The following is a 27,497-nucleotide window of genomic DNA, read 5'->3' as shown; positions in this document are numbered from 1 at the left end:
AAAAGAGACTAACTAGCATGTTGAAGGTGCATGTGCCTCATTAAAGACCCTTTTTTAAGCTAGGGGCATTGAATAAAGCTGCCTTCTGTTCTGAACTGCTTTATTAGCTGAACCCACCCCAGAACTTGCTTATCTGTATTGGGGATGGAGGATTGTGTTCAGAAAAGTAATGTAGCAATTTTGCCTGTTGAAGTTGTCTTCTGCTGATGAAACGAAGTTATCGTCATTGAAGGATATTTATCATAAAAGACAAAGGGAAAACAAGCAGCTGCCAGATCAGAATTTTATGCCTTCTTCCCAGTCAAGTCACCCACCAGAGGTAACATGAATTTCTTTCCTTCACCGGTCAGTTTGAAGCGATGCTGGGTTACAAGCTGGTTTCAAATTAATGGGCCCCTGCTGCCATCTCCAGTGTTATGCTGGAACAGCAGTGTGTGCAGCCTCTGAGGAGCCAGTTAGGGAAGGGATCCAGCTGAACAAACCTCTCCCAATACCCCGGGTAGCCGAACACCTTTGCCGCACAACCTTGAGGATGCCGCAGGCACGAATCTGCTTACGCTGAGGCTGCAGCTGATGAAATGCAGTGGAACTGCAGCCGCAGGAGCGGGGTTTTCTTACTGTTTCCCACAAGACGATTTCATTCCACCCATGAAAAAGAAGAGGCACAGATTTGTGGAAATATTCTTTATCATATCTGTTTCTTTATACACCTTTCAGTCTTGTACACAATCTAGTAATGATGACTACTGTGTGATAGCTTCTCGATATAATCCATGAAGTGATTTTTGTAATGGTGCAAAGTTATTGCTTCAATCTACAGGCAGACATCAGAGTCCTTCTATTTACATGATGAAGTTTCAAAGGTTTTCGAGACAGCTACAGATGTTAGACATATCTTTTATTCTTAATGGAAACTTAGAAAATCAAGATGCAAATGTTTGGAATATCTATCATCATCTAAGCTGTTACAGGTCCCTTCATCTTGCTTGTTGCTGCCAAATGATTGTAGTAATATTCAGTATGATTCCTGCAATGTGTTACATGGATTACTAATGTCTTCAGATAAACTCCATTTAGAAGAACAAAAGTTAACTCACAATTACTATTTTTTTTTTGGCATTGTACCTTATTGCCTAGATCTTGACGTTGGACCCAACTCTGCATATGAAACCAGGTCAGCAGAACCCAGGACGCTGTTTTTTCAATATTCCTGAAGAGACTACTCCTTTTTCTCCAGACTCTATGGCAGAGCCGGGTTTTTCAAGTCATTGTGACACAGACTCTTTTTCACAGACAAGTAATTCATCTCAGTTAGATGATTCTCCAAAATATCCTGCCAGCAGCAGAGCTGTGCATTCGGACCTCTGGAGAAATTACCCATTCCAAAATGAAAACAAGACCGGCTCTCCCCTTCCGGTGGCATACAGGGGTGCTGATAAAGATCTTTTAGTCAACACTGAGGAGGAAGAAACACTGACTCTGACTCCATCTTCTGTTACTCAGTGTGCTGACAACAGTTTGCCAGAATATAGTCTTTCAGTGACATCTGTTGAAGATCCTGTGATAATGTCAAAGTAAGTACTTTTTTTTTCCTTTCTTTTTTAAAAGTCGTAGAGTTGGTGCTTTCACGAAAGAAGTGAAACTTAACAATACTAGTAAAATGAACAAAGTATGTGAGTTCTGTTTGCTTAGAACATAGCTGGACACTGCTGCTTTTTAATTTCCCCTGCTTTTTCTTTTCTCCTCTGAAGTACAGATGACGTATGAATAGAACAGTCATCTTCCACTTCTTGCAATTGCCTTTCTTTAGACCATACTATTTAATCTTCTTTAGACCATACTATTTAATCTAAGGCATAATATTTGTACTCTGTCTTCCTTGGATGTCAAAGCCTTAACTGGAAGGCAAAATAATTTTCTATGTTTTATTTGGTTATTTCTTTTTATACATTAAAATAAAAATACTTCATAGGCAGTAGGAGGGAGTTAATTTAGGCAGAGAATTTCAAAGTTCTGTGGGGGTTATGTTGTCCTATTTAGAGTCAAATGGTTGGAGAAGCACAGAATTACTGTACTTAGGAAAAATAAATATCCTCCATTCACTACTGAAGCTGTCATGATTTACACAAGGGCCAGCAGATGTACATTCTGTGTGTGAGGGTTTATGTTGGGGTCATGGTTTCAAGATGGTTCAGTGTTTTGTGTTTTCCTATTTTAATTCTACATGCATAGTTTCTAGTGCAGAGCAGAGGAGAGAAGAGAGAGTAAAGCTTTGTATTGTAGTTGTAGATAATAATGTGTATTTGTGTAATGTGAGGACTTCTGTGCAAGCCTTAGGTTGTCTGCCACTGCTGCAGATGACAAAGCTTTCTTTGCTTCAATCTGAATGCAGCAAAATTCTGTAAGAGAGATTTATATGCTGAGTTCATTATGTGCAAATGAATGTAGCAGTGCATGGTTATGTGGATAGCTGAAATTTTTTTTTGTTGTTGTTCTCAATTTTGAAAATAGGATTAGGCAGAACTTGAGGGAAAAACATGCCCGACACATAGCTGATCTACGAGCTTACTATGACTCTGAGATACATAGCTTAAAACAGCAGCTGGAGGCAAGCCATAAAACTGCTTCATCTGAGGACTTGAAGAAAATCAATCAAAATCTTGCCGAGAGGTACTGGTTGTCCTTACTTGTGCTCTTCCTCTATTACATGGTTTTCTTTCCACTTCAAAAACCGAGTATGCTTGTTTAGAGTATCTTGAAAAGTTTATGTCACTCTTCAACTCTGAAGATTTCATGCATCTATGATATTAATGTTTTCTATTAAATACAAATTTTGCATTACTTAATGCAGCTGTTTAAGATCAGTTTAAAATTATTATTAGGCAGCAAGTGTGATGTTTGGACCAGAGGTCTTGTTTGACCTGATTTTTGCTGAAGCCGGTATAAATTTTGCTCAAGAAAAGCTGTCAGGTGGAGGTAGTCCTAAGCAATTTGTAATGGAACTATTTAAGTTGTAAGATAGTGCTCACCTGTCATGCTAGTCATTGCCAGCTTTACAAAGCCAATTTGCCAGTTAATGCTGGAGTCTGTGCGCCTCACCTATACATTCCATCAGATACAGCATGAATGTTTGCTATATATGGAAGTTCAATGTGACTTTTATATAGGTATTGCTAGTCAAAATACATATTGCCAATTTAGACAGCTAAAATACTATCAAAATTTATGCCCTTCAGAACAATTGAGAAAGCCTCTGAGTAGCTGGGACTCTCTTGTACTTATCTTCCAGCACTAGTGCGTTCCAACTATTGAAAGTGACTTCTGAGCATCATTTATTGAGTTAAAGTAGCTTGGAATATGTTTTCAGTCATTAATGATCACACAGCATCATCAATTAGCTGAAGTGGAACTCTGCTCTGGTGCATCTCAGCTGTGTTTGGCTCTGCAGCTCTTACGCTGTGACCAATCTGGAGCCTCTGCGTGCATTCCCAGTTTGCAGTGGCCTAAGACTATGGGAGGAGGTTGGACACCAAAATTTGTGGTGATGCTTGAGGAAGAAAAGGTAGCTATAAAATGCAGATGTATTATTTTAAAATGTCAAGAGATTTTTCTAATTTGTATGTTCTAAATAGGTGCGACCAATTAGATGCTGCTCTGAATGAAGCAAGTGCTCGCATAAAAGCCTTTGAAAATAAGAATAATATGCTAGAAAAGCAAGTGGTAAGTATGTATTTTTAAATCAAATTGCTTTTTAACTAAAAGGGTAAAAGAATGCACTTTTTCATTATTAAGCTGATCTGTGTTTCCATGTCTTTCTCTTTTTATTTTCAACCTTTCTTTTTAATATATGATACCATATATCAGTATGTTACACCAGTGACTTTCCCAGCTGAGTTTCTGAAGGCTGCATACTTGAATCACCATCAATTTTGCTTATGAACAACCTTTCCAGGGTAGAAGGGATCAAACAAAGTTTGAGTGAAATACATGTGTTTTATGATGTCTCTCTTTAGATTTATTTAAAAAAATAATTTATTTTGTTTAAATTACTTTGTCTTTGATTTCTTATTAGAGCTGTGATAAAAGCAAATCTCATCTGCACTGGGGCAAAAATACTCTAATTCTAAGTATATTTATACAGCCGTGCTGGGTAGGTCAGCCCAGTTTGCTTATGACTGTGTAGCTGCATTTATTGGTCAAAGAACAGGACACTCTGTCAATAAAGTTAGAACTTTAGAATAAAGTCAAGACTAATTAATTCCACCTTTTTTGGCCATTTTTCTATGCTGTGAAGCAAGACAATCAGCTGGGATTAGAGGCCTAACCTCCAGATACTTTAAGTCCTATAAAATAAATACATCTTTGGGGGTTTTAGTCTTCATTTTCATGAAGACTAAACAAAAAAACTTGTTCCGTTCATGTACCTTTGTTTTCTATTTAGACAAATTTAGATTCTGCTTTGTACTGAAATAAAAACTATGCTGGTTAAGCATTATAATGAATGTTTTCTTCTCCTGCAGGCAGATTGGAGAGAACGCTTTTATGCAGTCAGTAATACTTCCAAAGTTTTGCAAGAACGGATTGAAGAAATGCGCACTAATAATAAAGAGAAGGATAACACTATCAGTCAACTAAAATCGAGGCTTAAAGATCTAGAGGAAGCATTTGAAAAGGCTTACAAGTTATCTGATAATAAAAATACAAGGCTAAAGGAAGAAAATAAAATGTTTCAAAATGTAAGTAAGAAAATGGGCAATGGTGTTCACAGTTGCACAGTGTGTTACGAACACAGCAAGTCCTGATTGTTTTGGAAAACTACTCAGTTTGCCATCATGAAGTCTTAACGCACAGCTAAGAGAACAGAAATTATTCAGCTGACTGTGTAGTAGGCTAGGTGTTATGTGATACTATGGACCTCATAGATACTTAAAAACCATTATTTAAGGCAGCAAGTTTGTATTTGATGTGGTAACACTTGTCATAGTCTGTCTCGGGTATTTTATTACTCTACGTGCTATTAGTTCATTTTATTTTCAGAGACGTTACAGGAAATTATTTTAGAAACTTATTTTTTTCCTCTCTTAAATGTAGTGGGGATGGACCGAATTTTTCATAAGTCATCACAACTTGCTAAAACGGTTAATTGTGTGTGATTCTTAAACTGAAAGAGGGTGGTTTTAGATTAGATATTAGGAAGAAAATCTTCACTATGAGAGTGGTAAGGCATGGAACAGGTTGCTCAGGGAAGCTGTGGGTGCCTCATCCCTGGCAGTGTTCAAGGCCAGGTTGGACAGGTGCCTAATGGAAGGTGTCCCCCCCTGCCATGGCAAGGCGGGTGGAAAGAGATGATCCTTAAAGGTCCCTTCCAATCCAAAACATTCTGTGATTCTATGATTTTTAGACTGAACCAAATTGCTCTGATTCTTCAGTAATAGATATATGGAATGTTTAAATGGATTGGCAAAATGGGTATTAGCTGGAAAAGCTACTTCATGCTTTTAATACCTTTTTTACAATTAAAATTTAAAAATACAAAGTCGGCTTTAAAGTCAGCGAGGAATTTGACTGGTTCATTCAGCTCCTTCAGTTTCTTTAGAGATAAGTCATTTGAAAAGGAGAAATACATTGTGTATAGCTCTGTCTCCTCTTGTCCTGTCTATAACTTTTTGTCCAATTAGAAGATGCTAAGCCTTAAATACTACTAAAGTACACTTTGTATCCCCTGTAGTGCTTCTGCGTATGTTAGACAAGCAGTTTAGATGATTTTACAATGATCAACAAAACTTAATTGTGTATGGTCTCAGTGTGGGTTTGTGTGTTCTTTTCTGTTTTGTTTTAGCTTTTAGGAGAATATGAGTCCCTTGGAAAAGAACATGAAAGAGTAAAGGTAAGTACACATTAGTTAATTAAAAAAACAAGCATGCAAAACGTGATAATGTGCCATAGACTTAACTGAACTAACTTGAGTATTTTGAAAAAGATAACACGGAAAGTTCCATATTTATTTTAACTTACAGCTTCTTACTGTATCTTCAGAGGCCTGGAGGGAAAAGGAAGGAGTTTTGGATATATTGTTTTCTGGTCATAGATAGCAAAAGTACTGCAGTCAAAGCCAGAGAAATTTAATGGACCTCTCTTTCAAATAGGAAGGTGTATTTAATGTATTGTTTTCAAGACTGATGCAGAGTGACTCTTTTTTCTTTTAATACACTTCTGTAGTTTCTAGGCTTTTTACTTTTTTCCTTGTGTACTTGTAGGATACATTAAATACAACTGAAAACAAATTGCTTGATGCAAACACGCAGATTTCTGATTTGAAAAGGTAAATGTGAAACTGTCTTATTACTATTTTAACAATATGAAATACAGGCTATGGCCTAAACACTGACTCCTAGATTACGAAGATCTTGCAAGTTTAATTACATCTTATGAAGCATTTCATGTTGCTTTATGTTACTTTGTACACACTGTAAAAATCCCCTTTAGGATAATGTGGTTTTTTTCTACTTCCTCAATCATGTCTTCCAGTGGGATATAATTAACGGCTTCCTTTCTGACAGCTGTCACTCAGCTAGTCCAGCCAGTCCACTGCTCAAGCCGTTACTGCTGCAGTTGTCCTCTAAGGAAGCCCCCTCTTCAGCTAAGTGGCCTCTGTTCTGGTTTTCAGGAGCAAGGATGCAGCCAGGAATTTGTTCTTTAAGACTATGGCTCTTAGGCATGAACAAAGGACAGAAAGGTGTTCCATGTGTAGAGCAGGAATAGCATCTCCTCTGGATGGTAGTGCCTCATGCTACCTGGATCTACTTTTTGGTTGGGAGGACAGAAATCCATTGAGCTTTATATTTTCTGGGTAGTCCCTAGGCAAGATGTATGTGACCATTGAGGGGTTTGGTTATAAACAGATGCTCTAGTTTGGGATTTCTCAGCCAGTCCTTGTCAGGGGTGTTAAACAGCACAGTTAGGTAAGAAGGCCTAGAGAGGTGAGGGGAGAGAGCATCAGAGAGGGCAGACATCATAATGAGGTGGTGTTTCACATCATTCATCTCCCTTTGACCTTCTTTTGCTGGTTTGTGCTGTTCATAACTTCCTTTTATTTTTTTATACGAGCAGCTGAAACCCAGACCATGAAGAAGAATTGTTATTTTTTTAAATGTGTGTTTTGTGTTGATTCTTCTAGAAATGTGGCTACCAGTTTCACCTCTAAATTCACTCCAAATCTCATAGCACAGAGCATTAACCTGTGCATAGTCTTCAGCCCAAACCAGGAAAATAGCGAAGGTGATCCTCGGGAGATGTCACAATCCTTTTGTTTACTGCTCAGATGATTTGATTTTTCAGAAAGTCTAGAAAGAATGAATAGGAATAATTTTAGAAAGGAATAAAGGAAGCCAAAACCACTCTGCCATGTTGGGACTGTTGAGGAAATGAAGATAGCATGAAGGACAGTTCAGTCAAGTATTTCTATTAGTGCTTCTATTTTTTTCCTGCCTGATTCTCAGTGCTGCTAGCTAGGGACCATTCCAGACTGGGGAAATTGTAGTGGAAAAGGAGACATTTGTATCCTGCTCCAGAAACCTGTTTTTCTGTTCCCCAAGTGAGGAATGCATAAGGTTATGTTGTTGCCAAGGGCTAGCTCACTGAAGATGTGGGAGAGAGGAAAATCATGTGAAGAGCCTGAGCAGCAGATTGGTGCAGTTACCCAAGTGACACACAGGAGAAGGAGCCGCTCATTAAATCCAGAGGCAGGGAGACCTTTCCATAAGTACATCATTTCAAGGAGGAAAATTGTTCTGTTTTTCCCAGCCCCTCTGAGGTGAATGCTTTGATCCATGGCAGTATCTCCTGGTCTTGTCTTTCTAGCTAGGTTACCTAACTTACTTAACTTGGAGTTCAAATACATGTTTATATACATATTTATATAGATGGATAGGTAAAAATGTAGTAGTTGCTATTGTTCTTCTGCTTCACCCAGGATATCTGAATAAAAATGAGAAACTCTAAGAAATACGATATATCTTTAAATAATCATTTAAATAATTTAAATAAAAATAAATTAAATATAAGATCATTTAAATGATATACTAATGTATCTTTGCTACTTCCATGTTAGGACAATTTCAAAACTTGAAGCTCAGCTCAAGCAGGTAGAACATGAAAATATGTTGAAACTTCGCCATGTTACCGAAAGTCATTTAAGAACCTCTTGTACCACCAAGTAAGTGAATATTCCAACAGTGTGAAAACAGGTCATGTGTTTTAGAATACTTTTAAACATATTTTGGCTAAAAATGGATCAAGATGATGTCAGTCCATAAGGCTAAACTGGATTAAGCACATGTGACATAATCCAGAGACTTCACATGCCAAGAAATTATTAAAAACAAATAAATACTTTAGATAATATATGTGTGACTTGGCAGACTGTCTCTATCTAGTCTTCCCAAGTGAGGGTTTGATGGGTCTCAATTGCTCAGCTGAATAAGGATTCCCATACTTGACAAAGATCTTGGGAATAAAATCTAATAGTCCCAAGTAGGCATGGGAGATTTTCTTTGTGTCTCTGTCATGGATTGGAAAGGCTGGTTACTACTTTTTATATTTCTAAATATAGTTTGTACAGGTATCCTGAGAGCAGGGTGGAAGTTCAGTTGGAATGCATGCTCTAGTTTGAATTGTGAATTTATGTGAAGGAAATTAAAGTTGGCCTGTGGGATGTTTTTTAATAGATTTTTTTAAAATGTTCAAAGACCTAAAAAGCTTTGTTCCCCTCTTTGTTTTTTATTACTTAGCCAAGGCTTCTTTTGTGTCTCCCAGTTCAGCACTGATGCTGTGAAGCCCAAAATGATAATGTAACTTGTTTTGTGGATGTCCATGTATGTATTGAACAGTAATATTTTGGGGGGGATCTGATATTTTTATGATTGTGAAGATGCAGGTAAGATGTATTGATATATTACAGCAATGGATTTCTGTTGAGAGCCATTTTTAATATTTATGAACAAGATCCCTCAACAATGGATAGAAAAAAGCAAGACCTGAACATGGCAGGCCATGTTCATCAGGGAGGAGGATGTAGGAGCCAGTATGGATTGGGAAGTTAATCTCTCCCTAACGGATCTCAAAAGCTCAAGGCAAGCTCATTCCAATTGAATGCACAGCAGGATAGATTAACAGAAAAGTAGTTACGGTTCATAGCTTGTGTAAACAAAACCTGTTTTTTTCCTAATTATCATCTACTTTCTTGTGTATAAAAATTACTTTTTTTTTTTTATTTCAAGATAATAGTACACTCATTGATGCTTATTAGTTAATATTTATCACTTCCAGGTCGTCAGCGGTGACTTTTCTTGTTTGTGTTTTTTGGTTTTTATTTTTTATTTCTGTAATAAGTGGTTTCAAAAGGAAAGCTGGGGTGAGATGCTCTGAACTATTGGGGTAATCTACACCAAAATATTCTTGTTTAATTGGTTGAGAATTACTTGTTACTCAGACCTTGGTCTGAGTAATCAGCATTAAATACAAGATGATCTTCCTGGAGTCCTGCATTCTGAGCATATTGCATAATTTAGACTGGAAGCTCAACATATATAATTTTGGTTTGGTTTTTTTAAAATATTTGATTTTTACTTTAAAAACGTGTTCTAAAAAGCAGTTATTTTTTTCCACAGTATTTACAAGTTTATTGTGTACTTGTTAGTGTTTCTGTTTAACTAGAATAAGTAGCTGGATTTTCTTAATTTTTTTCCTAAATTAATTAAAAAAAAGAAAAAAATCCAAAGCTTTTCATAATAGTGAAGTTTTTTGTTCCCACAGCAAGTTGGCAACTCCTGATGTCAGCAGGCGAAAGTGGTTGATACCAGGAGCGGAGTATTCGATCTTCACTGGCCAGCCTTTGGAAGTCCCGGAAAGCCCCAAAGATAACAGACTAGAAGGAACCTATATTCCCTCTAGGTGAGTTAGTTTCCTTCAGTATCTACTATTATGTAAAGTCAAACACTTCTAAAAAGAGTTTTATCCAGAATGGACTAGATTCATATTTCTGGATTTTGTACTTGTGAAATAAGAGTTCTAAAAAAACTATCTCCATGTTGTAGATGCTATACAATTCCTTAAAAACAAAACAACTTTCTTCCTTCACTGACTTGGTATGAAATAAGCAGCAACAGCCTGCAGCACCTTCCTTGAAATACCAGAAAGCTTCAGCTGCATCTTGAGCTGCTGTCTTTATACTCTCTGTGTTTGTGTCCAATTCTACTCTTGAGTTTGGGCAGAGTCTGCTGTGTTACATTGGATGGGAGCTGTTGTAGCGGTTGGCTGCAGCGCTTTCTACCAGTGTGAAGCTCCAGGTGTAATTTAGGGTATAATTTAGTAGTTTGCTGCTTTACTCAGAAGTTTCTAAAGCCTCTGTCAGGATGTATTCGGTTCTAAGTACATGTCAGGTCACCAAATTTAACTGACGCTGTTCAGCTTCGGATTCTTGAATTGGCTATAAGGCAATCCTCAGGTTCTTGGCTGAAATTAAAAAACACCCTTAAAATTCTCAGTTTGATAGCTGTAAATCTCAAATGAAATTTCTCCAGGTTTTTGTTTATTCAGCTGCTCTTTGCGTATATGAAATAAAGTAAAAAAAAAACCCCTTTGATCCTTTTTTTCCTTCCACCACCTCACGTTCTTTAAGGTACCATTCTCCTCCTGAAAAAGATTCCTCACAAGAAGACTCTTCAACAAACACAACAGAAAAGAAAGAAAATGATGTGTCAGAAGCACCAATTATAAAAGCCTTCAAAGAACTTGAAGAAGGGAAAGCATTTAAAGATTGGGGTACACAGACAGAAAAAGAAGACGCATCAGCTAGTAAATTTTATTTTTATATTCCTCAGCTTGTCTTTACTGTCTTTCCTTTGTTTGCATGCCTCTTGGATTTGTTAATCTTGGCATTAAAGTCCATCAGGCTTGAGTGATGGGATAAAAAACAATTTTAGCATGCAAACTTCTGGAGTTTTCCTAAGAAAATTCAAAATTATACAGCTAAGTGACTTGTTTAAAATAGAGGGAATGTAAAGGTTGCTGTTAGGTCTCAAGCTACAGGGTAGCTAATGTCCTTTCTCTAAGAATATCTCAGTATTTATAAACAGTTACTGGAGGTCTAATAAAGCTCTGATTAGTTGTACATCCATTTCAGTTTTGTTCTCATGGTGGTGTATCAGAGCATTACCAAGAAAGCTGGCACAAGTACTGTAGGACTGTGCTGAGCTGTTGTAACAACATTTATTTAGAAAGCCTTGTAATTAGAAAACTCTGAGTCTTTCTTAAGCGCCTGTGCTCTTGGTTCAGGCAGGTACTCCAGCCTCCTTCCCAAAAGATGCTTTTGTCCTGCTTTCCACTTTCTCTTTATTAAATTGGTGTTTATTAAATCATTGCTCCCACACACGCTGCAAAGCATCCTTTTTCATGAGTTAAAACTTTCGTGACTATGATAAGCAGGAAGCAAGACTTGAGCAGAACAGCAAATATGTTGATGTGAGGCAGACTAAGTGCAGTCTTTGTGCAGTAAAAGCTCACTACAGGAGAATATTTGTGAGTACTTGTACTGAAAAAGATTGAAATTTGATTTGGATATTATATCCACATGTTGGCTATTATATTATTAATATAATATTTATTTTTTTTTTATTAGAAACATCAAATCGACGTCAAACTGTTGGGTTTGTTGAAACTTCTTTAGTTGCTAACCGATCCCCGGAGAAAGGTAAAGACCAACACAGACCAAAACGGTACAACTCCCCTTCTGGCCAGAGGTCATCGTCCCTTCCTCCTTCCAACAGGAAGTCAAATACTCCAAGTCAGTGCTTTTCTGAAGTTTGGTTTGTGTTACTCAAAATGTAGAAGCAAGTAATGAAAAGCTGCTCTAGAAGAAAGAAAAATAAAGATAGGATTTCTGCATTATTCTAACAGTCTGGGGAAAAAAAAAAGCTTATCTATAATCATAAAAAAGTTAAAGTTCTAAGTTTATTTTCCTTTTTCTGTGTCACGATGCACTATTCATCTACTTTAAATAAACACGTAGACAGCTTTGAAAAAGCATTCTTTTGAGATGTAAGCATCTGATCACGTGAGTGGGAGATACTGCACTGGGAGAAGCTTTAGGTAGTGAAACAAACTTTGTCTTCTGCAGCAAGAAGAGAGATAATGTTGGCACCAGTGTCTGTGACATACAGCCCAAAACGATCTCCAAAAGAAAACCTCTCTCCTGGATTTAGCCATTTGCTTAGCAGAAATGAAAACACGGTGACAAGGTATGAGTCTTGTGAATACAATTGCATTCTGCTCATTAGTGTAACAGCAGTTTATGCAGGCTTAATGCTGCCGTTTCTTGTTGATTAAAAGTCCTGGAAAATGAGTCATGTCAAGATTTCTGAATATAAAGCCAGGTTTTACTTTTTTAAATCTGGCAAGAAAAATCTAGAATGATCTCCCGTCTTTAGTAAACCCAGCATCTCATCTTGGTGAATGCTAATTTTTTTTTTTAAACACAGCATTGATTAGTGACAAAGAAATTATAGAAGCATTGTTCTGTGGAGTAAGTCCAGATCTACATGCTGCTTATCAGGAGAGTAAATAAAAGTTGAAAGTAGTATCTCCGTACCTGCCATGGCACCTACAAGCATGTTAAAAAAAGACACAAACAACTTTCTGCTAAGTGTACTAGATGCTATGGTTTCTGTAGAGATCTTGGCTTGGCAAGGCTTGTAGAGTTTGAGAAAAGACTTAGTTGCAAGATTAAAGTGTAGGACACATGCATGAGGAAGAAGAAATGTCTAGCACCACTTTGATGGTTCTTGAGGATGACAACATAGGAACTCGGTGTGTTTGGGAAGAAAGTCACACAAATGAGGTATTTTGGTGTATGCAAATAGGAGTATATTGGGGTACGGGACTATGAGCAGCAATGAGAACCACAACACCTGTGGGATAGAAACTGTTTTATAAAAAAAGTTGTTTATTTAACCAAAAGGTGAAAAAGTAGAAAATTGTTTGATACATGCTTTCTAGCAAGTAGTTGTGTGCTTCTTGCCTTGTAGGTTTGATATACTTCTGGATGATCTGGAAACTGGGCCTGCATCTACTTTACAGCACAATAATACAAGAAAAAGGCTCCAGTTTCTCTCGCTAGATGATGTAGAAGGTAATCTGTCAATGGGGGGGAAAACTCTTCTTCATTATTTTTTTAACCGTGATTTCTTCCACATTGGTAGCACCTGCTGAAATAGAAAGCTGACCCTTTACTCTATGAAGTCCAACTTTTTAAAAAGTCCTCTGTATCTTGTCTTATTCCTGTAGACTGAGAAATACCATTCATGCAGCGTTTTATTTTTATGTATATGTGTGTGTGCACAAAGACAATGGAACAACAAAAATAATTAAATTGAGAAAGAAGGCCAATATGTTTTCCTATGCTTAACTCAGTTACGCAATGCATATCTTAGCAGGGTCCATATTAAGATGGACATACTCAGTCATACTAATAAAATTCTGTTGCTAAACATTGCATTACAGATAGCAAAGACTAAGTATAATAAAGCCATTTGTTTCAGAGTTTTTTAAATGATTGATTGAACTAAATATTTTCTCACTTTTGTAATCCTTGTCACAATGTTCTGCTTTTGTTTTTATTAATGCATTTATTTAGACTAGTGTTTTCATGACAGCTGATGTTTAGAAACCAGTAAAAGTAATTCCTAATTAGCACAGTACAGTTATCTGTTTGTTAACCAAAAAATATGCTGTATTACAAAGATCACTTGAAAGATGACCTGTACAAATGTCTTGCATTCTTCTGGGAAGTTTGCTCTAAGGCAAGCTAGTGAGGCTTTGCTAGTCACTGTCACAGCTGATACACCTCCAAAACCATGCTGCTTTTCTTCTTAGTGGTTTCTTTTTCTGTCTTATGCAATAATTTCACAGACAACTACAAAACAAATAAAAAGACCCCCATTTTGTTTGATAGGAAGGCAGCATTCGGGTGTCAGACACAGCTCTTGTGCTGAATCCGTCAATACTGGAATGAAGGAAACAACAGCTTGGGACGAGAGGAACGTAGCACAGAAATACGAGCCAGTGCTATCACCTTGTGAGGGAGACTTCAAATACACACCAAGGATTAAGACTCTGGCTGAAACAGAGAGGCTTTTTGATGAGCTGACTCAAGAAAAGCAACAGGCAAAGATTATTTTTTTTTTAAAGTTGTGGTGAAACATAATTGTTGTATGAGAGATGAGGGATGTAGCTGTATACCTATGGAATGTGTGGCTGAAATTCATGCGCAGTTTCTCGTATTCCTCTAGGAATGTGCCATTATCATTCCCTGCTCTACTTCCCATACTCCAGTCCTTTTCTGTCCCTACTTCATTCTGGCAAGTGGGAGTGCTCTCTTCAAAATGACCCTTGGGAAGGTTTGCCTACGAATGTTAACTTTTGTATCAGTTTTTGTGGCACAGTATGATGGTAACGTAAATTAGTGTTTACCAACAAGACTAGATGTGTCTCTGTAATCTGTATACCTCGCCTCTCTTTCTGTAAGATGAGTTAGGAAGGCTTATTTTGCCTCTTGAAACCATCATTTACAGCTGAAGTTATTTTCTGTTATTAGATTGAGGCTGCATTGAGTCGAATACCTTGTTCTGGTGGAAGAATGACCTTGCAAGCAAGATTAAATCAGGTGAAAAAGCTTCTACATATGACTGTTCTCTTAAGTTGTTCTTCCACAATTTGAGACTATATAGTGTAGATTAAAGTTTTGCTATATACTAAGTACAATTGGTATGAGAGTTTTTCCATACCACTGAGAATTGTTCCAGAATATGGCTGAATTTTGAATCTCTGTGAAAGATGTTCTCTAGACTTAAATTGCAGTAACTTCCCACTTACCTTCTAATGCAGTAAATTACAAACACACCTTTTACATAGTAAGTCAGAGTGTAAGTCTGGATAATTTGTATGCAAATGATTCAGAAAAGAATAATTAGTCTTGCAAACATTTCGTATAAAGAAAAAGTTGGTGTCTGTATACATATATATGTATGTACTGCGCAGTGTATATCTTCTACTTTTTGTACACGGCATGCATATTTCCAGATCACTGCAAGAGGTAGATAAAGGCAATATGTTAAGAAAATGCAGTGACTATGGCATAGATCCTGAAGCTGTAGGGAGGATGTTCTGCTGTAGAAGAAAGTGCAAAGTTTAGGTTTTGGTTCATTGGTTGGTTTTTGTCTGCTTGAAAGTATAAAGAAGAAAATAAGTAGGCAAAAATAAGTAGTGTAGGTGAAATACAGGAGAGTACCTTCTTTGGAAAACTTTACAGACTGTTTCAATAAAAAACAAGCGTCTCAAAGTTGTAGAGGTCTCTATGAGGACTCCAACTACAGTGTTCCCTAAATTGTAATCCCAGGGCTTGTTATCAGTTTATCATTTTGAAAGTAAAAGTGCATCCCAGTAAATCCATACTGCCACTTACTGCGGTGATCAGCTGTTTCCTAAATGTCTCTCCCTAATTACCAGCCTGTCCTAATTCTTCTCAAGTTTATCTCATGGGGAAAAACCCCAAAGTACCTGAAACTGTTTTAAAAAAAGCCAACAACCCACAAATACACACACATACATAAAAATAATACGAAAAGTTTGGATGTCTGACTCTAGGGTTTGGGTGGTAACACAATGCTAGTGACGCATCAAAAAGGATTCCAATTGAATGTAGCAGTAGCAGTAGTTTCTTCATTCTAGGAGGATCATTGGGTTTTGTTGCATGTTATTAAATCCTTTATGGTTTTCCATTTCTGAATTTCTTTTCTTTAACTGTTTCTTTTAGGAAGCCCTGGAAGATCGCTTGGAGAGGATTAATAGAGATTTAGGATCAATACGTATGACTCTGAAAAGATTTCATGTTTTACGTACCTCTGCAAATCTTTGACAATTCTCTCTTGAATGCAGATATGCTTTTTCTTTCTTTTTCTTTTTTGCACTAATATGTAATTATGCACTCAGTAAATGCAAATTGTTTTGTATTTTTATAAACCCTCAATAGTAGTTTTACAGCTGTGTTACCCTTTACAAACAGCAATATTTTGTACTTCAAACAGCCGCCTATATTTTGAACATATTTTTGTTACACTTGAGAAATCGATGTTTATCCTGTATTGTAATATTTTTAGAAATATTAATTATTTTTAAATAGTGATACTGAATTTATAATAAGAGTAAGAAACTAAAAGGCAGCTTGTTTTCAGAAAATGATAGTGTTACCCTTTTTTGCACTTCGTTTTCCTCACAGTTTTATAAATATTTATGGTATGATGTAAATATTAGCCAATAGGAAATTTTGAACTTTAGTACAAAAAGCAACATGAATTACCTGTGTTAAAAATAACTACTGTTGTACGGTAAATCCTTTTAATTTAAACCTTAGAACGTGGATATTTTTCATCGTGACACAACAGTGAGCAATACTTGCATTATGGCTGGCTGGCTGCAAATTGGTATGTGTGTTGCTGGTTTGGGTGCTGCTGGCTGTGTTAGGAAAATATTGCTCTAAATTATTTGATGTCTCCCAACAGTCACAGTGAGTAGTGTTTTAATACCAGGGGTACCAGGATTCATGAGACTGACAGCAGCCATTCTGCCTCCCGGTGAGCGACTCGACTCCAGCTGACACTGCAGGACTGTAACTACTTAACCGAAGTTACTGTTTTAATTTTCCAGACTGGGTTTTGTGCCATGCCAGTGTTATGGTCATATACATTTCCAGATCAAATCCAAGCTATATTTGTGAACATACATGCATTTTTCTTGGTGAAAAATACGTATTTGCTGGTTGGCATATTGCTGAATTCCTGTCTGACATTGATATTTTAGTTTGTATTTTAATATTAAATAAATGTTTAATTAGATTTTTTTCCTCCTGCCCAAGACCAATAATAGGTTCTGGGATATTACATCAGCGATAATGTAGGTTTTAATCATATTGTGTGTTTCAAATTCTGTCCTTGTTCAAGATGTTTAGCCACCAATGACGTGATTATAAGGCCAGAATAGCTGTCGTAAAGGAAGCTTGTGAAGGTCTGATTCTAAAATTAGAGCGCTGTGTTTTAAGATACTTGATGAAGAACTATACCCCTGCACAGTCTTTTTGAAAAAAATGTATTTTTTGCAGCCACTTCTGCCCTGTGGGTTCTTTTAATAGAAGATCAGAGTTGGGGAAAAGTCGAGGATGTTAGTAACTCATTTTTTCCCCTTTACATTAAAAGGTAGAAATTGGGCCTGAATGCTTGGAGATAACTTGTTCGAACGTGTTTCCAGGCTACAGGAATAGATGTACAGTTTTGATGGTATCCCATATTTTTACTTGTACTTTGTACTTAGAAGGGATTGAGGGAGGAAAAAAAGAATCTTGACTTCCCTGTGCAGCTCTGCTATTTAGCTGAAGAAGTTTTCCCGCCACTTTAAGTTGTTAATGGTCCAATTTAAAAATATTCTTCAAAAATACTGTTCAGTCAGCAGGATTTTTCCAGGGAATCTATCACAGGAAAATTTCATGAGTCCACTAGTGGTCTTGTTTTCTTTCATCAGCACTACAGCAAAACCAAACTGAATTTTCCTGACAGACGTTAGAAAGGAGTAGGTAAATCAGTTCAGCTATTTCGCTGCTTTTCTGTATAACCTCCCTTTATCTCTGCTCCATTCTTTCCAGCACTATTCATATACTTTTTTTTTTTTTTTACATCCAGAGAACTAAATTGTGAGTCAGAATTTATTTTATAATCAAAAGCCCTCCTCCATCTGTTGGAGCTCTTTAGGCTATTTATTTCGGTTCTATTCAAACGCTGAAGGGGGGGTGGGGGGTGAGAAGTAAGTGTTGCTCTTTGTAAACTTCTAGGACAACCTTTTCAAAGAACCGTCTGACTTGGGGTGACCTGTTCAGTGTGCTGCCTTTGGCCTGATTCTTCAGAGGGGCAGAGAATCTGCAGTTCCAGATTAAATCAGTGGGAGGCCTGAACACTCGGTGCTTCTGAAAATCAGACCTGAAGCATCAAAAAGTGGGGCACACTGCGCACATGTTGACTGTGGAAACGTGACAGCGTTTGCTGTGCACTTGGCTGGATGCTGTCTTTTTGTTTGCTTGTTTGTTTTAATCCCTTGCAAAATTCTTCCCCTTAACACGAGCAAATTGCCGTGTTCTGTAGTGGGGCACAACTAAGGACTTGCAGAGAACCAGAAGGCGATGTGTTCTCTGAGGAGGGTTTTAATCATCTTCCTCTTGCATTCTTGCACCTGACACCTCTCAGCTAGGCAGGCATTTATCATTTATCGCCTTTCCAGATCTGCTGGGTTCTGCCTGGAGCCCCAGGCTTTGTTCTGGTTCTGGCTGCCCTTGCAAGGCACTCCCATGCATAGTTTTCTCTCTGACTCTAAACCTTACGAAACATTCAGCTCTCAGATTTAACTTTTGGGAAAGGTAATTTGTCCACATCTCTAAAAACCAAATAATGATAATAAAAAAAAATGGTGTCTCTTTGTACCATGGATAGCTTCTAAGTATAATCTGCCTGGCGCTTGGAGCTTTGTCTCTCGAAGGAACTGTACAGAATGAACAGGTGTACTGGGGCTGGGACCTGGAAAGGAGCAGAAGCGGGAGCAGGGCTCGGGGAGGTGCAGGGGAGCCCTCGAGAGTGAGGACACAGAACTGGAACCACCGGGCCGTAACAAGGGGCTGGTTGCTGGTGGCGGTGTGTGTTTGCAGAGCAGAACAGAAGCCGCGGGGCGATGCATCCTTAAAAAAGAAAACGGCAGGAGAGTGACAGATGGTTAAGAGGGAACAGCAAATTTTATTGCTGTTTTTTTTCCCGAGGTTTCTGCATAAAATAACTGCTAAACCTTCCGTGCTGTCCCCACCCCACCCCGGGCTTTGCAGAGAGTGAAGTTGCAGGAGCACCCAGCGCTGCTCCAGGCTGGGGGCAGGGGCTTGGGCGGGCGCCCATCACCGCGGCAGCTGGGCTCCGTGCCGCGGGGCAGGCAGTCGGCAGGAGCGGCGGAGGGAGGCGGTAAGAGCCCCCCCGGGTGCGCCCCACGGCTGCACCACCCGGCTGGGCACAGCGGGGCGGTCCCGGGCCCCCGGCGCAGTCCCGGCCCCCGGCGCGGCCGGCAGGCGGCGCCCCTCCCCCCCCCCTCCGCCCGCCCGCCGTGCGGCAGCGCCGGCCCGGCGCGGGGAAGGAAGTGGCGGCTCCGCGGCCGCGGGCACGGCTTAGCGGGGCGAGCACGGCCGGCAGGGCAGGGGCAGCGCCGGCGCCGGGGCTCCTCGCCGCCCCCGCCCCCCCGCAGCGCGGAGCTGCGGCGGCCCGCCCGCCCGCCTCGCCTCCCCCCGCCTCCGCCGTGCCCGCGCCGCGGCAGAGCCGGCGGGCGAGGAGCCGCCTGCGCCCGGCCCAGCGGCGCGGGGATTATGCCAGCGCAGCGCGGGCATGTCGGCAGGCAGCGCCCCGTAGGCAGCGTCAGCGCCAGCACCAGCCGCCCGGGCCGCGGCCGCCGCGCCGGGAGCAGCCGGTGCGTGGCGGGGGGACGCGCGGGGGGCGGCGGGGCGGGCCCCGGGAACGCGGCGGCTCCCCGGGCCGTGCCTCGGCGGGGAAGGGAACGGCCGGGGCCGGGGGGGTGCGGGGTAAGGCCGGGGCCGGCGGGGCGGCTGCAGCCTGCCCCGGGGGTCTGGGCGGGCTGCGGGGGAGGAGCGGCCCCTGCGGGCGGGTGCCCGGCCGGTGCGGCGGGGCCTGAGTGGGGCCGCGCGGTGTCCCCCTGCCCGCGGCCGGCGGGGAGCGGCGCCTGGAAAAGTTTCCCGAACGGAGGAGCCGGTGTGTGGGGCCGCGCGCTGCAGCTATGGCAGCGCCGCTGCCTCAGCCCCCGGTGCCGCACGCAGAACAGCGGCGGGCGCCTCCTCGCCGCAGCGCTCCCCGCCGGTGCGCTAACGGGGCTCGGCTGGGTCACCGCCCCCCCGTTATTCCTTTCTCTGCCGGCGCTGGCGGGTGGGAGGCAGCTGCCGCCTTCCCCCTCCGCCCGGGGTGCGGGCGCCGGCGTTTGACAGCCGGGCCGGCCCCGCCGTTCCCTGGCGGCAGAGGGAGCGCGCTGGGCCGGCGGGGCCGGAGGCCGCGGCGGGGCCGTGGGGCGCCGTCTGTGAAGGACCCTGCGCGGGGAGCGCCCCCGGCCCGCCCGCCGCATCCCTCCGGCCTGAGCCCCGGCCAGCCCGGCGCTGTCGGGGGAGGGCGGGGGCCTGCCAGCCCCTCGGAGCGGCCCGGCCCTGAGGAGGGGGCGAAGGCCCAGGGGAGGGCAAGGGGGGCGAGACAGCCGCCTCACAGGAGCAGCGGCTGGGGCGGAACGTCGTGTGCCGGCGGGGCTGGAGACCCCCTGCGGTCAGCGAGCCCGTCGGCCGCGCTCCTGGGGCTGCGCCGCCCCTCGGCGGGGCAAGAGGGAGGAATTTTTCCCGTTGTAGAGAGCAGAGTGCCCGCTCCTGAGCTGCGCGATGGGCTGCGGGGGGCCCTCCCTGCTGGGCCTCGGGGCTCTTCTGGCCTCCGCGCCCCCTGAGGGAAGGGGCCCGGCGGGCCGCGGCACGAACAACTTCAGCTTTTTGTGCTGCAGCTGTAGGTTCAGTCGCTCCCTTCGCCCCCTCCCCAGCCCCCGAGCTCCTCTGAAGAGCTGCAGGCACAGAGCAGCGTCCCCGGTACTGGGGCGTCCTTGGCCGAGCCGCAGCGGGGAGTCCCTCGGTGCTCTGACATGCCATGCAGCCCCGTTTTCTGTTAAAACGCCACGACTGAGGCAAAGTTGACTTAAATTGGGTGGTTGGAATGAAAAAAAAAAAAAAAAAAAGTTTCTTCCTGTGTTAGTACCTGCTGCGAGGTGAGGGCTTCCATCTTCTGTGCGCTCCGTGTGTCTGGAAGCAGCTAAGGGGGAAACACGGTGCCAGAAAATGTCTTTGAAGGCATAATCTGCGCGCGCTTAGCTTGGTACGTGACAGCAGTTTGACGGGACAACAGCAATAGATTAGTTTTCACATGCATCAGGACTTAAATAGCAGGCGGTTTGATTGTGTGTTGAAATGTCTGTGGCCTGTAAGACTCCTTATCTTCCTCTTGCGTACTAATTCCCTCCCCGTGCCCACATCTTTTTGCTCGTGCTGTATTTTTATCGCTTAGTTTATTTTTGTCACGACTGCGTTGTGCTCCCGAGTAATACAAGAAGACTGACTGCGTTGCAGAGTTCGGCACTAGCTTCTGAGTGATTTTTTTCCACTGTTGAACAGGAGACTGCTGTTTGTAGGGCAGCCTTTTCCCCAGCCTCTGGCAGACCTCGTGCCCACGACAGACGATAGATTGCCATATAGCCGGTTTTGCTGACAGGTAACCAGCTTGTCATCTTGGCCCCCAGGCTGCTCAGTAATTGCAGTGTCTCCTCGGGGTATACAAAATAAAGAATGGCCAAGCATGAAAGCACGGCTGCAGGCTTGTTCTGGCTTGCTGTTTTTCACGGGAATGTTGCTGCATGGTCCTCACAACGTGTTCTGATTGTGGCAGCATCTCTGAGGAGGAAAGAGAAATGGAACAAGCAAGGGCTGGAAACGCAGCTTGCTGTGCTTCTTGCTTTTGATAGAGCAGACTTGTGGTAGGCTGCTAGGTTTCATTAATCATATTTAAGTTTCTGTCACTAACTTTTAATTAAAAGCATGGTTGATACCACTTTAATGAATGTACGGATGTTAGCCATCTTCATGCATAAAAATGCTTTTTAATTCCCTCACTATTCCCTTTATGGCCCTTAGATGCTTTTGTTGCCATTTAAACAGCATACAGTAGCAGCTGTTTATCTTCTTAATATAACTTTTTCTTGCATCTGTGTTGAGGAAACAGTAGTGGTTTGAGTAAACAATTCCCTGGTATCCTTTAACAATATTTTTTTAAGTAACTTGGCAGAAAGAGTTGTGATGTCTAAATAGTGAACTCCAAGGCTCTCACTGACAGTAGCCCTTAGCCTAACATAATTCTGCTAAAATTGTTCATTGTTCCTCATGCTTATGTGAGGTGGTGAGGAAAGTAAGAAACCCTCCATGTACGGTTTCCGATTCTGATGAGCTTAATGAGGATCTTTCCCTCAAACAATAACTTCTTATTAAAATATCCTTTCTATTTTGGGTTTGCTTTTAATGGTGTATTTCAATGCGTTTGTCGCTTGTTGTGCATCTAACAGCCTGAGCATTTATTGTGATCTACCATCTGGCATGTGGGAGTTTTATCTAACTTCTCATTTTAGTTGACAGCAACCAGTTTGCAAAGACCTTGTCCTGATTTTTTTTCTTTTTCTTCCCATAGAAATTATCAAAACTTACAACTGACAGTGGTGCTCAGTGGTTTTGAATTTAAACACATAGTCTCTTTTTATTCATTGTTTGTTACTGCTTTTATGAGTTGGCCAAATAGAGAAGCAGCACATCCTTCAGGCAAGCTGAATTGAAGATGGTTCCTCCAGTTAGTCCAAAACAGCATTAATCTACCCCCTGCATTCATATAAAAACCTTGTTATTCAGTTGCTGTCTTGGCAGTCTGACTGCAAGGCTTCAGAAAATGGCAAGTGAAAGCTGATGCTTATTCCTGAGTGTAGCTTGACTCATGCCATTCATGCATATTCATGGTAATGTCCTGTTCTAGGACCAGCATGATCCATTGAGAAACGTTTTTTTCACATTTTTCTTTGAGGCTTTCTCTCATTCAAGACACATACCTCATTTCGAGGAGAGGGGAGGAACAGGCATTGATGTCGGTCTGCTCTTTATTTTCATTTTTCTTAGAAGGAAAAAGCAACATCTAAACCCCATGGTTTTCTTAATAGCCAATTTCTCTAAATGGTGAAGATGCCTTCTAATTTAATCTTAAAGCTGGCTGACATAGGGTATGATGCAATTAATATTTCTGCTTATCTCCCCAAATTGGTAAGATACGTCTAAATTTAATTTTGAGCCTGCAAGCATCTTATAAACAAATGTTCTGTAGTATTCAGTGTGAATGGAAATGGAATAATTAATGTGGGGGGAGGGAGTAAATAAAACACTTTATTTTTAACTTTGTTTCCTGGGTGTTGGAGGAAATCCAAATGCCACAACATTGTACTGGGGCAGAGGCGTCAGTCTGAACTCACCGACGAACTGAAGGGGAATGTGGCTTCTCTAGTCGTGGTGTCCATGCCAAGAGTCCTACAAAATTTTAAACGAAGAAAGTAATGAATGGTATTTAGATGTTCTTAATGTAAGACGAACAGAACAATTTAGCATGGGGCTAGCTCAGATTCTGTCACTTCAGGGATTTTTAATCAGCACGATGCCAAGTCAGTATGCAGAGCTCCTCCAGTCGTGTTTGTGTATTTTCCATGGGCATGGGCTTTTGCCAGTGTGACTGTTTTGATAGTGGTTTGGTTTTTTTTTAAATTAAAAATAATATCCCTAGAAGCTCACAGCAAAATGCTTCAGTAAATCCCACTGGGGAACTTAGAAACCAGTTGGGAAGAAGATATCTTTCTTTTTGAGGGGTTGCTGTGGAGATCCAGGGGACCTCCTGAGAGATGGCACTGCCTGGAGACAGCTGCTTCCCATTCCTGCAACCCTTCCTGAGTGTGTGTGACACAGGATCAGGATCAGAGGGGAGAAGAAATAAGAGGTTGCTTAGGCAAGTAGAGATGAATAGTTATTGAACACATGTGGGTGCAGGGAGCTGCATGATTTGCCATGAAAGAGCAGGAAAAAATCAAATAAGCGTAGGGCTAAAACCTGCCCCGGAGAGCTTGGGCACATCTGAGGAGATCCCAGCAAGGAGGTGCTGGTTTGCAACCAAAGACCATCCAGAAGGGGAAATGAGAGGGCAGACAGCATCTCCTGCACGTGGGCTTCCATACGCGAGGGCTGGTAACAAGGATACGGTTATCCTGGGTGGTTTAATGCAGCTTGGGTCAGTGAAGGGTGTGGAAAGCTACAGCGAAGCCGCCAGCCCTGGCAGGGTGCTCCCAACTTCAGGAGTGAAGGTGTCGGGGTCACTGTTCCGGCGTCCTCCGGGCTGCTGCCAGGCAGGAGGGCACATGCCAGCGCTCTGACTGCAGCTGCAACGCCACGGAGGGCAGGATCGGGAAGCAAACACCTCTTCTGAGTAAGGAATGTGCTGGGCAGAAGGCAGCTGTCTGGGTAGGAGTGTGGGCACCCTGAGGAGTGCTGGGGCTTCCCACAACCCTTCAGCAGCAAAGGCTAATCTTCAGCTTCTTACTGAGCTAGTGCTTTTGAGGACTCCAAATTCGATTTTTTTTTTTTTCTTCTGGCTTTTAAACAGCCTCCAGAGCGTCTTGCTCAGACAGATTTGAAGAGCTGCAGCATCCAGAAATCTGCATTCTTGTGGACCTCCGTTTTTTTTTTTCACAAAAAACCAACCCCTGAGCACCGAGTATCTTGGATAGCGAGGACTCTGTGCAGCTTTTGCCATCCTGACTTTGTTGTGTTTGGACAGCTGAGGTTGGTGAGTGCTGTGACGGTGTAAGCCAGAATCTTAAAACTTTCTTCTGCAGGAAGGCAGCTGAGCTTAGGTGAGTTGGAGAGACTCCCTTGATGCGACTAGGAGGAGTGATTTGCCACTCATACTTCCCTGTTTGTTTAAACAGCTCTTTCTCCTGTCAGGGACCAGATACTGGGATTGCTACTCAGGGTTTTTCCACCGGGTTCTGTCATCTCGCCATGGGTGGGGGGAGCAGAGGTCCAGACAATCCAGTAATGAAACAAGAGGTCGTTTGCTGGGAAGGCACACCTGATCGTTGCAGTGTAACTAGGATCACTTGGGAAAGGTAATCATGAACAGCTAAAAGTTTCGTAATTAGTCATCGCAGCAGCAATTCTTGTAAGGGATAGGGAAGTTAACTCTGATTTGTGTGGTTTGCTGGCACTTGCATAATGATCGCAGAGCTTTGGGACACTAATTCAAGCATACTAGCTGACTTAACTCAGGGAGCAGTGACCTGAGAAGGCATTTTGCTTTAACGGTGCAATAACTGATGCGGAGGGTGGGAGTGTGTAATCACGTCAGCGCGTTGAGCACTTCAAAATATGTTGGCGCTTCAAGGGTGCAGCTGCGTTATCTCCAGCTCCAGAGAAGTTTGATATTTGCGTGACTTAACTCTGGATGTGTAGTGGGGCCTTAATTCCATTATGTGCTTTAAGAGGTTATGGAAGGGCTTCAGGTTTTTATAGTACAGCCGTGGTAAACCAGTGCAGCTGATGCTGTGTGTTGCATGGGTTCGTTGTAAGGAGCCTGCTTCAGGACTTGGTGGCTCGCTCTGGGGCTTTTTTCAGATGATTTGGGTTGGAGTCAGAGTTATCACTCCACAGGGAGCCCTGAAGGGCCATGGGCATTTCTTAGGAGGTAAAAAAAATAAAGCACTGCCATCAGCCGCTAGATGTTTGGAATGAACAGCAAAACAATTTTATGGGTGTATTTATATATAGACATGTAATTATGTTTTATATACGTCAGAAGACAACTCAATAGCAGTGACTTCACTTGTGACTGTAATTTGTTTCGAGATAAATACCATAACTTTAAGAACCTCCTCCTAAAGGTGGAAACACTGCAGAATCATTTTCTCTATGTGGTTCGCTTACCTATTTTAATGTTGATTTTTTTTTAAAAAGAAGGAAATAGACATTCTATATTTATCGTATCAGATGAAATTGAAATCTAAATATTTACATCTTTTCACTGGATCTGAGGTTGAGCACCACTTGTAGGCGTTGCCAAGCTGTTTAGTTGTCTCCTTCACTGAGTAGGCTGATTTCTTCAGGGTGGTGGAGAGATGGAGCCTGGTATTTCTGTCTTATCTTGCAGCCAGTCTCTGCATCTGGAAATACCTCCCTCCGTGGGCTTGGTGACCTGGCGTTACGTTCAGAGGGTGTTCTAGCCTAAACATGCTGAGAGCTAAACATGTGTTATCTCCAGCAGAACACAGAGTTAACTGCAAACTGTGAAACTGGAGGGGGAGTTCAGGATACGAGTATGTAAATAACTCTTGAGATATTTTGTGGAAAAGAACAGAAGGGGGAGGAAGGCCTCTCGCTCGCTTTTTCTCTGCCATCCTCATCTCCTCAGTAGCACTCTCTGTGGCTGACTTTCAGTGCTCTTTACAAGGAAGGGTGGAGGATTGCTCCTGTTTTAAGTAAGGGTAAGCCAGTAGCAGACATCTGAAAAGTTGCAGGTTACAATTTGATAAAAGAGACAGTGAAAATCCCAGAGTTTTCTGTCTCCACTTTTGCTCTGTCTTCCTTGTTTCCAGGGAGGCTGTTATTTTTTTCAGTAGGGCTAGCATGGTGCTTTTAGGCTTCTGCTCCCCAAAGCAAGCTGATGGAGAAGAGCAGATAGCTAGTTTTGTTTTCCTTCTCTCCCTTGTTTTTTAGCATTGTTTATCCAGACTCTTGGGACCTGTTATTTGTCTAACCTGTACCTGGACTGTAAAATATTGTTCCAGGTTTTAACTTTAACAGATGGTAAACGTCTCCCATCAAATAGTCTCAAAAATATGTTTGGTGCGGACGTAATGTGTCTTTTGTCTGTTTTGGGACTGGGGAATAATTTTTAATGCCGCCTTTTGCTTACATTTAATGCCTATAAATAGGCTTTTCAAAAAGGCACATTTATCTAACACCCTACCTTCCTGCGAGGGAAAGACAAGCCTACTTGAAGGATTGAACTTTTTTAGTAGTTTCTGTGTGTGGCTCTGGCTTCTCAGTTTTAATGTATCGTTTTGTTTAGAAGAGCAAGACATGGTTGGACTTGCTTTGCTGAGGGTATGCGCCTTGGTATCTCCCCTTGATGCTCTGCTGACAGAAATAGTAGTGTTGGAAATGCAGCATTGTTGTGTCAGGGTGCAGGGGAGAAGGCTCTGGAGAGTAAAACTTTTCAGAGTTATTTATAAACTGGTTTCTAACAGCAATAACTATTTATGCAAAGCTGTAAGGAAAACTGCTCCCCATGTTTCGCAGGTGCTTTTCCTTCAGTGGACCTCATTAGGTCAAGAGCCGGATCTGCGTCATGACTGCAAAAACATCTGGGTGGAGAGGATGGAGGGGAAAGAGCCGCCTTGTGTCCTGCTTCTGTCCCTCTCCCTCATACAGTTGCCCCAGCAGAAAAAGGAGCTTGGCATAAAAGGGAGGTTTTGTCTAATGAGGTATCTGTGTTATCAAAGATAGGTATGTCAGAGCTGCCCTGTCTTTTGTTGTCCGTATGTCATTTTGCTGACAGAACTTGTGTTTTATTCCTTGTTACAAAAGTAGAACTGAAAAAAAGAGGTATTGTTTTATCTTCCACGTTGTTACCAAAATCATCAGCTAAACTGTGTTGAGAGAGTGGTTTTATTCCTGGTTTAAAGGCCAAGTATAATTTGACTAATAG

At 41.9% G+C, this 27,497-nt stretch overlaps 2 protein-coding genes and 1 long non-coding RNA gene across 23 annotated transcripts in view; 2 read left to right on the top strand and 1 right to left on the bottom strand.

Moving 5' to 3' along the window:
- Positions 1-16,946, top strand: part of MPHOSPH9 (M-phase phosphoprotein 9) — a 31,697-nt gene extending 14,751 nt beyond the window's left edge. For 6 of the 9 annotated variants that reach the window (XM_055710345.1, XM_055710349.1, XM_055710356.1 and 3 more), the window contains 16 exons: positions 194-319; positions 1,138-1,574; positions 2,512-2,670; positions 3,633-3,720; positions 4,521-4,736; positions 5,840-5,887; positions 6,258-6,322; positions 8,111-8,215; positions 9,814-9,951; positions 10,679-10,854; positions 11,678-11,842; positions 12,176-12,296; positions 13,083-13,186; positions 14,009-14,220; positions 14,651-14,719; positions 15,869-16,946. In XM_055710345.1, coding sequence (XP_055566320.1) covers positions 194-319; positions 1,138-1,574; positions 2,512-2,670; positions 3,633-3,720; positions 4,521-4,736; positions 5,840-5,887; positions 6,258-6,322; positions 8,111-8,215; positions 9,814-9,951; positions 10,679-10,854; positions 11,678-11,842; positions 12,176-12,296; positions 13,083-13,186; positions 14,009-14,220; positions 14,651-14,719; positions 15,869-15,970 — 2,331 coding nt within the window. In that variant the 3' untranslated portion in view covers positions 15,971-16,946. The remainder of the gene's footprint in view (positions 1-193; positions 320-1,137; positions 1,575-2,511; positions 2,671-3,632; positions 3,721-4,520; positions 4,737-5,839; positions 5,888-6,257; positions 6,323-8,110; positions 8,216-9,813; positions 9,952-10,678; positions 10,855-11,677; positions 11,843-12,175; positions 12,297-13,082; positions 13,187-14,008; positions 14,221-14,650; positions 14,720-15,868) is intronic. The other 3 variants (XM_055710371.1, XM_055710379.1, XM_055710389.1) reach the window with 3 other exon arrangements.
- A 525-nt stretch (positions 16,947-17,471) lies between these two features.
- LOC114014577 (uncharacterized) lies at positions 17,472-23,106 on the bottom strand. Its single transcript, XR_003558128.2, has 2 exons — positions 20,922-23,106; positions 17,472-18,826 (listed from the first exon to the last, which is right to left on the bottom strand). It is a non-coding gene; the product is annotated as an uncharacterized LOC114014577 (long non-coding RNA).
- Positions 19,240-27,497, top strand: part of PITPNM2 (phosphatidylinositol transfer protein membrane associated 2) — a 141,411-nt gene continuing 133,153 nt past the window's right edge. For 4 of the 13 annotated variants that reach the window (XM_055710297.1, XM_055710294.1, XM_055710275.1 and 1 more), the window contains exon 1: positions 19,243-19,593. The gene's annotated coding sequence lies outside the window, so the exon portion shown is untranslated. Of the gene's footprint in view, positions 19,594-27,497 lie in introns of all 13 variants that reach the window. The other 9 variants (XR_008732261.1, XM_055710314.1, XM_055710282.1 and 6 more) reach the window with 5 other exon arrangements.

Source organism: Falco cherrug, chromosome 1 (genome assembly GCF_023634085.1).
Source record: "Falco cherrug isolate bFalChe1 chromosome 1, bFalChe1.pri, whole genome shotgun sequence".
Lineage (NCBI taxonomy): Eukaryota > Metazoa > Chordata > Aves > Falconiformes > Falconidae > Falco > Falco cherrug.
The sequence above is the reverse complement of the archived record's forward strand: the minus strand, read 5'-3'. Positions and strand labels throughout refer to the sequence as shown.